The sequence below is a fragment of the Lagenorhynchus albirostris genome, chromosome 6 (genome assembly GCF_949774975.1).
Source record: "Lagenorhynchus albirostris chromosome 6, mLagAlb1.1, whole genome shotgun sequence".
Classification (NCBI taxonomy): domain Eukaryota; kingdom Metazoa; phylum Chordata; class Mammalia; order Artiodactyla; family Delphinidae; genus Lagenorhynchus; species Lagenorhynchus albirostris.
Genome location: NC_083100.1, coordinates 60,943,410 through 60,955,078, shown reverse-complemented (window position 1 = coordinate 60,955,078; position 11,669 = coordinate 60,943,410). Strand labels below are relative to the sequence as shown.

The 11,669-nt window shown below is 39.0% G+C and overlaps 1 protein-coding gene across 5 annotated transcripts in view; it reads left to right on the top strand.

Moving 5' to 3' along the window:
* The first annotated feature begins 7,561 nt into the window (after window positions 1-7,561).
* The window catches only part of DCAF17 (DDB1 and CUL4 associated factor 17), a 33,213-nt gene continuing 29,105 nt past the window's right edge, over window positions 7,562-11,669 (top strand). For 4 of the 5 annotated variants that reach the window (XM_060152656.1, XM_060152655.1, XM_060152657.1 and 1 more), the window contains exons 1-2: window positions 7,562-7,958; window positions 8,397-8,500. In XM_060152656.1, coding sequence (XP_060008639.1) covers window positions 7,833-7,958; window positions 8,397-8,500 — 230 coding nt within the window. In that variant the 5' untranslated portion in view covers window positions 7,562-7,832. Of the gene's footprint in view, window positions 7,959-8,396; window positions 8,501-8,728; window positions 8,802-11,669 lie in introns of those variants that run through there. The other variant, XM_060152659.1, reaches the window with a different exon arrangement.

Below are 11,669 nucleotides of genomic sequence, written 5' to 3'. Positions count from 1 at the left end.
ACTTAGCAGATGATTGAAGGAAACAGAGTAAATGGCTTAGTCAAAATTTCACTATGTGATGCTGCTACAACTTGTGCCTTGTGACTCCTGATGTGATGCTCTTTCTACCATACAACTCCACTTCCTTGATTTCAGCAGGGAGAGGCATGGTTGTGCACACAGACAAGAAGAAGAGAAGACAGAAATGGTGCTAAGTGATCGTATCTTACATTAATGGAAGCTTTTACACTAAAAATATGAGAAAGTAGAATTCTTGTTCTGGTAATTTGGTGAGCCTGATACCCCCAAAACCTTTCTGCTATAAAATATTCCCAAAAGCCTGGACAAATACATTAAAAAATATATCTTGTTAAATATCGATACATCAGTGAGCCAGCAAGAAAGAAAGAGAAACCCTCAGAGACCAAAAGCTAGCAAAGATCCAAAGAGCTGAGAGAGCAATGAAGCCAGCAGTTGCCCAAATTCCACAGTGTTTAAAAAACAAAACACATCACCAAAACTTATCTAAACTCAAGTTTGGTTTAACATTAGAAAATATATTTATGTAATTACCACATTATCAGATTACAGGAAAAAAATTATATTATCACCTCAGCAGTTACAGACAAAGTCTTCGATAAAATTCAACACCCATTCATGACTAAAAATAATATGAACAAGACTTTTAGCAAATATGGAATGGATGAGAAGTTCATTAACCTGATAAAAGGTAGCTACCAAAAACCTACAATGTCATCCTTAATGGTGAAATATTAGAAGTATTCCATTTATAAACATGAATAAGACAAGGATGTCCATTATCACTGGTTCTATTCAACACTGCACTGATCCTGGCCAACATAGTAAGAAAAGAAAGAGGAAAAAAAGTAAAAGAATTGAGAGGGAAGTAACAAAACTGTCACAGTTTCCAGAGGACATGATTATCCATGTAGAAAAATCCCCCAAACCTTACAAATGACAATTATTGCTATTAAAGATAAATGTTGGCAAACAAAAGATCAATATACAAAAACAATGTTGCTAAACATAAGATCAATATACAAAAAGACAACTGCATGTTTGCATACTAGCAAAAATATAGTGAGAAGACCTAATTTGAAAATATACCATTCACACAATGAAGACCCAATGCAGCCCCCACAAAAAAATTAATTAAAAAAATACATATACCATGTACAACACTGACCAAAAATATAATGTACTTAGAAAGTTGCAAAATATGCAATCCATTAATAAAAAGATTATAAAATTTCATTAAAAGACACTAAAAAGATCTAAATAAATGGAGAGACATACTGTCTTCAGAGATAGGATAATTTGATATGGTAAAGATGTCAGTTCTCTTCAAATTGATAGGTAGATTTAATGTCATCCCAATCAAAATTCCAGTAAGGTTTTTGTAGAACTTAAGCAGATTTAAAAATGTATATGAAAGTGCAATTGCAAAAAAGAAATAAGATCCTCCTGAAGAAAAGGAATAAGGTAGAGGACTTGCTGTACCAGCTGGAAAGGCTTATTATAAAAGTGGTCAGGTATTCATTAACCCAGGGAGAGAAAAATAGAATAGACCAGAAAACAGAGCCTAGAAATACACTATGAATGTAAACTCGATATATAACAGAGTTAGCACTACAGATCTGTGGAGAAATGAGGGCCCTCCAATAAATGGCTCTGGGACAAGTAGTCATCGGTGTACAAAAAAAAGAGAGACAATAAATGGGTGTTAGTTTAAGGTGCTTAGTTTGGGGTAATTTGTTACACAGCAATAGAAAAAGAACACCTTTTTTAATGTGTGTACCAAAACACAGGTTTAAGGTCTATAGAAGCACTTTTCTAGGAATAAAAAGCCCAAAAGAAACAAAAGCCCAGCCAGTAGAAAATGGATAAATAAATTTTAGTAAATTCACACAATGAAATACTATATATTGGTAAAAATAAATGAAATGAACTACAGGTACTCTGTCAAGTGTAATGCTGAAGCAAAAATAGACAACTTGTAGACGAGTACATATATGCAGTATGATTCAATTTATATGATGTTCAAAAACATTCAAAACTTAATGTTTTATTTATATAAAGAAGAAAGAGGGATCCAGGAACAACGATGGACACATAGGAGATGTCAAAGTTTTAGGTAATGTTCTGTTTTTTTAAAGTTGATGATAGCTATCTGGGTATTCATTTTATAATTATTATTTACATATTATGCTATGTTACCTATACATATTCTTTTGAATAAATAAAATATTTTTTTAAATAAGAGGAATAGTTTGTAAACTTTACTATCAATCCTTTAAACCTAAATCTTTCTGGACTTTGTATATGAATGAATCTACTACATGTTCAGATATATATCATCAAAATATACAGAGAAAAAATAAAAGAACCAAATTTATGGTTAAAAGCCTCAATAATTTCAAAATAAATTTCCAAAAGTGACTCACTCTCACCTGAACTACTACAATTACCTGCTAACTGGTCTCTCTACTTCACTCTTGTCCTGATGCTGTACCTAACTATCTCTTTAAGGGAATGTAATATCACTCCAGAGATTTTTCCCATCACATTGCCATGGGCTCACATGCTCTGACCCCTGCCTACTTCTGGGACCTGATTTTATTCCTCTCTTCCCACATGCCCCAGCCATAGAACAAATCCTAACATTCTCCAGCATTAATGTCTATAATGCTAATGTGTACATTTAATGAAATCTTGGCATCTTTCATTGACAGCACATTGTGAGTATTTCCCAGCTTTCCATTTGTTCTGGGGAATTTGGGGATGTTGATTTGTGGTTCTGCTTTATCATGATTTCACTTGACTCTTTCCTTCATCTTTAATATCTACTACATCAGAAGTCCTGTCAGTTCTACTTTCAAAATAAATATATCCTGAATCTGTTCCCTTCTTTCCATCTCTCCTGCCACCACTCTAGTCCATCTATCATCTCTTTTTTTTTTTTTTTTTTTTTTGCGGTACGCGGGCCTCTTACTGTTGTGGCCTCTCCCGTTGCGGAGCACAGGCTCCAGACGCGCAGGCTCAGCGGCCATGGCTCACGGGCCCAGACGCTCCGCGGCATGTGGGATCCTAACGGACCGGGGCACAAATCCGCGTCCCCTGCATTGGCAGGCGGACTCTCAACCACTGCGTCACTAGGGAAGCCCCCATCTATCATCTCTTATCTGGACCAATGCAACAGCCACCATCTCCTTGTTTCCATTCTTGTGCCACTGCAGTACACTATAGCCACAATGACCTTATTATAACAAATTAGATCACGTTACACTCCTTCTTCAAAGTGTCCTATGGCTTCCCATCACAACAGAATAAAATCCAAAATTCCTTATACCCGATGTGACTTGGTCCCAGCCTACCTTGGCAAGTTCACTTCCCTCATGCACACTAAAGAATCACACTAGCCTTCTCATAATTTTAGAATAATCCAACGTTGTGATTGCCTTAGGGACCCTGAATTGGAGCATCCCTCTGCCTAGACTACTCTAATCTTAGTTCATGCAGATTGGCTCATCCTCATCATTCAGGGCTCAGTTCAAACTCCACTCTTCAGAGAGGCCTTTCCTGACCATCTGGGTACAGTAGGGCTCTCAACCACTCACTGTCGAGCACATCACTCTGTTTTCTCTTCTTCCCAGCACTTTATCACTACCTGAAAATCTTATTTTTAAAATCTATGTATTGTCTATCTCTCCCAACACGTGAGGACCTTGTTCCCTGTTCATTGTTATACCCTATGCCGAAATAGCTGCCAGCACATTGTAGATAAATATAATTACATGTTGAATGAATGACCTCTTGTGGCCTTGGTTCAAATTTCTTTGTCTCTGAACAAATGTTCATGTTTAATAACCAGAGTGTTTTATACATTTATTCTGTTATGCCTCTTTAAATGACGTATGTGAACAAAAAGCATTTTATTAACTTCTGAACTCACATGTCCTCTTTTCTGTCTTTAAAGTATCATGGCAAGGATGGTTAAGTATTCTCTAAACATCACACAGACACAGAATGAAAAAAAAAAAAAAAGAACTAATGTTTGTTTTATGCCCCAAATTAAGAGAAGTCATTTCCAAATCTTAACCTAGGGATATCGATTCATGACATTTTACCTTCAACAAGAAAATATCTACTTTATAGGTAGAACTGTTAGGGATTAAAGTTTTTGTTGTTTGTTTGTGAATAAAAGAATCTTTATTGATTGATTCCCATAGGTTTATTTTTTATTTTATTTTTTAACATCTTTATTGGAGTATAATTGCTTTACAATGGTTAGTTTCTGCTTTATAACAAGGGATTAAAGTTTTTAAAAAGTTATTTCTTTTTATGAATATTGTGGTTTCCTACTTATTTAAAGAATAAAGACTAAATCTGATTCTATGTTAAAAGTACTTAGTTGCTGACAACAGAATCTGTACAACATTGTTTTTAGAATAGCCCATTCATTCAACATACATATGCATCCTTAGCACACTGCCTAAAATGTGGTTACTGCATATGTATGTTGAATGAATGAATGGACCTCTCTAAACACAAACGTTGGGAAGACAGGCAAACAACAATTCTAATATAGTGCCACAACCAGTGTATGCAGAGTAACGTGTTAGAAGAGGCAAGGCTATAACTTGCCTTGTCTCTTCTAACATGTTAGAAGATGGAGGGGTTGGGAAAAGTGTGTGAGTGGAGCTGTGATACCTGGGATGAGTCTTGAGATAAACAGATAAGAGGAAAGGAAGTGTGCTCCAGACAAAGAAAATTTTAAATGTAAAGGCACCCTGGCTTGAGCAAGTAGGCAACATGTCAGAAGCACAAGAACAAATGTGGGGCTTCCCTGGTGGCGCAGTGGTTAAGAATCCATCTGCCATTGCAGGGGACACGGGTTGGAGCCCTGGTCCGGGAAGATCCCACATGCCACAGAGCAATAAGCCCATGCGCTACAACTACTGAGCCTGCATGCTGCAACTAATGAAGCCCACACACCTAGAGCCCGTGCTCCACAACAAGAGAAGACATCACAATGAGAAGTCCACGCACCACAACGAAGAGAAGTCCCCGCTCACCGCAACTAGAGAAATCCCGCAGGCAGCAATGAAGACCCAATGCAGCCAAAAATAATAAATAAGTTAATAAATTTTTTTTAAGAAGTACAGACTCTAAAAAAAAAAAAGCAGCAAATGTGAAGGACGGGCAAAGGTGAAGCTGAAAATGTGGGCAAGATGCAGATAGTAAAGTGCCCTGTATACTATACTAAAGCATTCAGATTTTGTCCTATAAGGCACCTATACTGACCTCGAGAAATTCGTATTATGTAGCCTCGAGGTTATGAGATTTCTCTAGAGAAACGTTTTATTTTTAATTTGTTAAAAATCTAAATAAAAAAAATTTTTTGAACAAAAGGATACTCTGGATCACCTGGATGACTACCTTTTAATTGATTACAGTACTGTCACAAGATTTCAGTTCACATGTTTGTGTTTAGGACTGCACTGGCAAACAAGTGGTTTATCATTGGCACAGGTTTAATGAGAGACATGGAGACTTTTACGTAAATGATATTTGTCAAGGGAAGGTCAAATGAAATCATGACACAATGAACAAAGGAAGATTTTTACACTGGTTTAAATAAAGAAAAGAGGTGAAGTCACTGAGTAATCTCTCAACACAAGGACAATGCGGACAGGCCTTTCTGTAAGGAATTTATGCCCTGGAAGACAGTGAAGGTTTACTTTTTAGAGCATGATAGGTCCAGCAAAAACAGTCTCATTGTTAACAATAAATAAGCATTCATCAGAATTTATTTGTTTTATAGTTTTGCTTCATTTAATGTACAACCATTTATACCGAACATATTTTAAGCTCACCATAGAGAATCCTAGGTATCTACTTAGGTTTGAGAAATTCTGCTCTGGGTGACGGGGAGCCACTGAAAGATTAAATAGGGAAATGACAGATTTGTGCTTTAGAAAAATCACTCTGGCAGCAGTGAGGAGGATTGGAATTGAAAGTATTTAAGTAAGGCAGAAAGGAGGCTACTTAACATAATAATGTGATAAAATGGTGAGGCCCTAAATTACTCCGGGGGGGATATGAAGAGGAGATGGATAACAGAATCAAAAGCACTTGGTTGAGGGTGACAGAAAAGAGGGCATCTAGGATGACTGTCCCTTGGGTGACTTGGTGGTGAGATACAGACCACTGGGAGACAAACAAGTTGGGGTGAAGGGGAAGGAGAAAAAAAGAGGTGATCAATTCAATTCAGCAATGATTTGAATTTCATTTTCGCCAAAGAAAACCCAGTTATCTTTTCTGGGTTCGTTTTCTCAGTGACAGCTGCATTCATGAATTACCAAATTAACTATTATAGCGCTCTCTAAAAATATACAAAGCACTCCACAGTATGCTGTAAATAAGTCATGAAAAAATCAGCAAAAGCCCAGGCCCTAAAGGAAATTCAGCAGAGTTAAAAAGAGATATGACAAATTTTTCCTAAACACTTAAAACCAATGCACTCACCCAGTATTGTACTTTTTGCTCTGTCAGTCAAATGCAATCACTCCCTAGCCCACGTCTGAACAAGAGGCCACGTGGGAGATGCAAAGACACCACCCTCAAGGCACTTAAAAGCAAAGCAAGGGCCCTCGTCTGGTGCATGATTACTGAAACCTTAGTGTGGTAGGAATGTCATATCCTCAATGACCCAGCCCTTGAGGATAAGACAGGAACCTTGACCCTACAGGCAGGGCTAGTCACAAAGTTATCTTTTACTTAGAGGAATCAACGTGGAGTACCCTAGGCAGTTCAATAACAATGTAAATATTTCATATTTCATTCCCGATAAGGAGAGGGAAAAAAGGCGAGTAAGGACAATGCAGCAATTATCGCAAAACCAGCCTGCGTCTCTGCGGACCACAAAAGGGCGGGCCTCCGGGAAAATAATTCAACTCTAGTTTGGTGGGAATGCCAGCACCTTCACCACTAACTCATAATAACAAAAGCATAGTGTTTACGGACCCAAAAGGTTTAACCGTACACCTCATCCACAACGTCCAACGCGTGACTGAAGGGAAAGCCGAGGGCGTACCTTTCTTTAGCACTGGACGCTGCCTTCGGGGGAGAGGGGCGGTAGCACACGACACCGCCACCCTCTCGGCGCCCGGTCAGGGCCTCTCAGAGCAAAAGTCGGGGGCTGAGAGACGTAAGGGTACCGGGGCGGCAAGGGACGCACCCCTGAACGCAGGGCTTGAACAGGTAACGGGGACCAAGAGGCTGCAGCACAGCGCCCCCAGGGTTCTCCCTTGGCGCCGCGTGCCGAGCCAGAAAGGCGCGCCAGCCCTACGGCGCAGCCTCCGCCGGGGCCAGAGGAGGCAAGGCCGGGCGGGGCCGCGGCCGGTTGGAGGCGGGGCCGGGGCAAGCGCTCGCTCCCCGCTGCCTTGTGGGGGTTGTAGTTCTGGACAGAAGTCAAGATGCCTCCGAGGGCACTGGGAACTACATTTCCCAGTGAGGGAACGGCTCCGGCGGACCGCGCGTTACGGTCGTCGCAGTGCCGGCCGCCGGGTCCGGAGCCGGAGAGCGTTTGAGGGGCTAGGCAGGAAGGGAGTTTCTTTTCCTTCCCAATTGCCCGGTCTCGGGCGGCGCCGGCTCTGCCTAACCTCGCGTCACTGCCGTGCGCCCCCGGCCCGGCTCCGGGTGTCAGCTTTTCCTGGGCCCCTCGGGGAGTTGGGGCCTGGAGGTTCGGAGGTAGCGGCTCCTGCCCAGCGTCGGAGTGAGGGGCGCACCCCTCTTGGGCCCTGCCAACTCCGCCACCGGCCCGCACCTCCATGGGCCCAAGCCAGAAGCCCAACGTGTGCCGCAGGCTGAGTCGCCGGGCGCTGGGCTTCTTCTCTCGGGACGCGGGCGTGGTGCAGAGGACGAACCTGGGTATCCTGCGGGCGCTGGTGTGCCAGGTGACCGCCCGCCGGCCGGGAGCCGAACCAAGGGCAGCGGGGCGATTGGCGGAGGGTGGGGCTAGGGGTGGGAGTCAAGCTTCCGGCAGGGTGCAGTTTTCACGCAATACAGCCCCGTTTTAAGATCACCCTTGATGGGCAGGGTGATCCAGGCCTTGAACCTGGAGGATTAGTAAATAGCCTTTAATAGAACCGGCACATGCTTTTACTTTTAACTTTCTTATGTCTTATTGCAGACAGTTTTTTTTTTCTAAAAATTGGTCACCCCACTTAAGCCAAAACGTGAAGGCAGAGTGAGGAAGAATTGAACATAATGTTTTTTTAAGAACGTACATGAAATTACTTTGAAAACTGTAAATGTAACTATCCAACTTAAAATTGGTGCACAGTAGAAACTTAGGAGTTATTTGCTAAATCGAAATTCCTTGTGTCTTTCAGGAAAGTACTAAGTTTAAGAATGTTTGGACAACTCATTCCAAGTCACCTATAGCCTATGAGAGAGGAAGAATATATTTTGACAACTATCGGTGCTGTGTCAGCAGGTATCTTTTTGGTGAAAGTTTTTGCTGTAATTCATTTGACTGTTGATCTTAACTCTAATTTTTATAGAAACACATGCCTACATTAGTGCTTAGTGAAATAGGAGAATGGAGAAATCGGTCCAAAATAAGGGTAGGGGGTAAAATACATGTAATTTTAAAATCTTGTTAAATCTAAAGTTTGAGGTTTTATTCTTGTAAACACCAACTTAAAGCAAATTTATATTGCAGGCAAAATGACAGTTTGCTGAGTACAATGTAGTATTTTATTCTGCTTAAAAGATACCAGAGCCAAGAGATCCAGGTACCTACTAATTAGATGATGTTTTAGAGAAGACTTTCTGTGTTTTGTTTTGAAACTACTTGCCTTTGTTTTAGAAGGAAATTTTCAAACTTGCTCAAGTAGAGAATAGCATAGTGAACCCCATATATTCATTACCTAGATTCAAAAAGGATCAAGATTTTGCCATTTGCTTATCTTTTCCCACCCCCTTTTCCTTTATTCCTTTGCTAAATATTTTAAAGCATATTCCAAACATCATGCCGTACTTAAGTTTGCTTCTCTAAAAAAATATGGCCATTTTCTTTTTCTTTTTTAAGAAAGAATTCACCATTTTAAAGTGTACGATGCAATGATTTTTACTTCCTTGAAATTCAATGAAAATGAATTTGATGAACCACTGATGGTTCATATAGACATCACTACAGTTAATTTTAGAACATTTTCATTACCTCAAAAAGAAACACTGTACCCTTTAGCTATCACCAGGATACCTTCATCACCCTCAGCCCTATGCACCTGCTAGTCTACTTTCTGTCTCTATAGATTCATCTGTTTTGGACATTTCAAAAAATTGAATCACATAATATGGGTTTTTGTGTGTGACTGGCTTCTTAGTAGATTACCAGTTTATTATAAAAGTTTATAACTCAGGAACAACCAGATGGAAGAGATGCATAGGGCAGTGTATATGGGAAGGAGCACAGAGCTTCTATGCTCTCTGAGCCTGCCACTCTTCCTGAATCTCCATGTGTTCACCAACCCAAAAACACCTCTCCTTTTCTAATATATATATTTAATGCCATATATTTCCCTCTAAGGACTGTTTTTGCTGCATCCCACAAATGTTAATACACTGTATATTCATTTTAAAATTTGAGAGCTTCTTTGATCCTTGTGTTAATTATAAATGTGTCATTTAATCTCCAAATATTTTGAGATTTTCCAGCTATCTTTCTGTTATTGATCTCTAATCTAATTCCACTGTGTTCTGAGAGCATATTTTGTATTATTTCTAGTTGTTTTAATTTGTTGAAGTATACTTTATGGCCCAGAGTGTGGTCTATCTTGGTGAATGTTTCACGTGGGCTTGAGAAGAATGTGTATTCCCTTGTTGTTGGATGAAGTACTCTAAAGATGTCAGTTGGACCCAGCTGATTGATGGTACTGTTCAGTTCAACTATATCCTTATGGACTCTGCTTGTTGGATCTGTCAGTTACTGATAGAGGTTGTTTCAAAGTCTCTAACTATATTAGTGGATTTGTCTATTTCTCCTTGTGTTCTGTAAGTTTTCGTCTCACATATTTTGACATTCTGTTGTTAGATGCATACACATTAATGCCACTCTTTATCCCTGATAATTTTCCTTGTCAAAGTCTGCTGTGTCTGAAATTAATATGGCTACTCCAGCTTTCTTTGTTTCTTTGTCTTTTATTCTGTTTCTGCCTTCTCTGGTTTTAACTGAGCATCCTATATGATTACATTTTCTCTCCACTTTAACATATCAATTATATTTCTTTTTTAAACTTTTTAGTGGTTGCCTTGGAACTTGCAGTATACATTTACAACTAATCTAAGTCACTTTCAAGTCACTTTCTCCTACTCTCTTCATGAGTAGTGCAGCTACCTTATAACAGAGTGTTTCTAATTCCTCCCTCCTGTCTTTTATAATATTGCTGTCATACATTTTACTTATCCATAAGCTATAATCATTGAATACCTTGTTGCTGAATACATTATTATAAACACCTTTTTATCAGTTAAATCAATTAAGTATAAGAAAAACAATGGATTTTATTTTATCTTTATTTATTCCTTCTTTAACATTCTTCTTTTCTTTATGTAAATCTGAGTTTCTGACCTATATCATTTTTCTTCTCTCTGGAGAACTTCTTTGAGTTCTTAAGGCAGAACTTTCTTATAAGGCAGGTTCACTGACAACACATTCCCTCAATTTTTGTTTGTCTGAAAAAGTCTTATTTCTCCTCAACTTTTGAAGGATAACCTCTCAGGATACAGAATTCTAGGTTGGTGGGAGTTTGTTTTGTTTCATCACTTTAAATATTTCACTCCACTCTCTACTTGCTTGCATGGTTTCTGAAGAGAAGTCCAGTGTAATTCTTAACCTGTTCATCTGTAGGTAAGGTGATTTTTTTCCCTCTACCGTCTTTCAAGATGTTCTCTTTGTTTTTGATTTTCTACAGTTGGAATATGGTATGCTTAGGTATAGATTTTTTGGTATTTATCATGCTTGGTGTTCTGTAAGCTTCCTATGTATGTGGTTTGGTGTCTGTCATTAATTTTGGAAAATTTTCAGCCATTATTATTTCAGTATTTCTTCTGTTTTGTTCTCTTTCTTCTCCTTCTGGTATTCCCATTTTGTGTACATTACACATTTTCCAATTTCCCACAGTTCTTAGATGTTCTGTTCTGCTTTTTTCATTCTTTTTTCTTTCTAGTTTGGGAAGTTTCTGTTGACGTATGTTCAAGATCACTGATTCTTTCCTCAACTGTGTCCAGTCTCCTGATAAGCCCATCAAAGACATTCTTCATTTGTATTATGGTGTTTTTGATTTCTAGCATTTCCTTTTGATTTTTTTCTTAGGATTTTTTCTCTGTGATTAATTACCCATCTGTTCCTCCATGTCTCCAGTTTTTCCATTAGAGTCCTTAGCATATTAATCATATTTATTTTAAGTTCCCAATCTGATAATTCCGAAACCTCCACCATAACTTGTCTGGTCCTCACACTTGCTTTGTCTCTTTAAACTTCGTATTTTGCATTTTAGCATGCCTTGCAATTTTTTGTTGAAAGTTCATGATGTATTGGGTAAAAGGAATTGTAGTAAATAGGTCTTTAGAGTGAGATTAATATTTATCTGGCTAGGAGT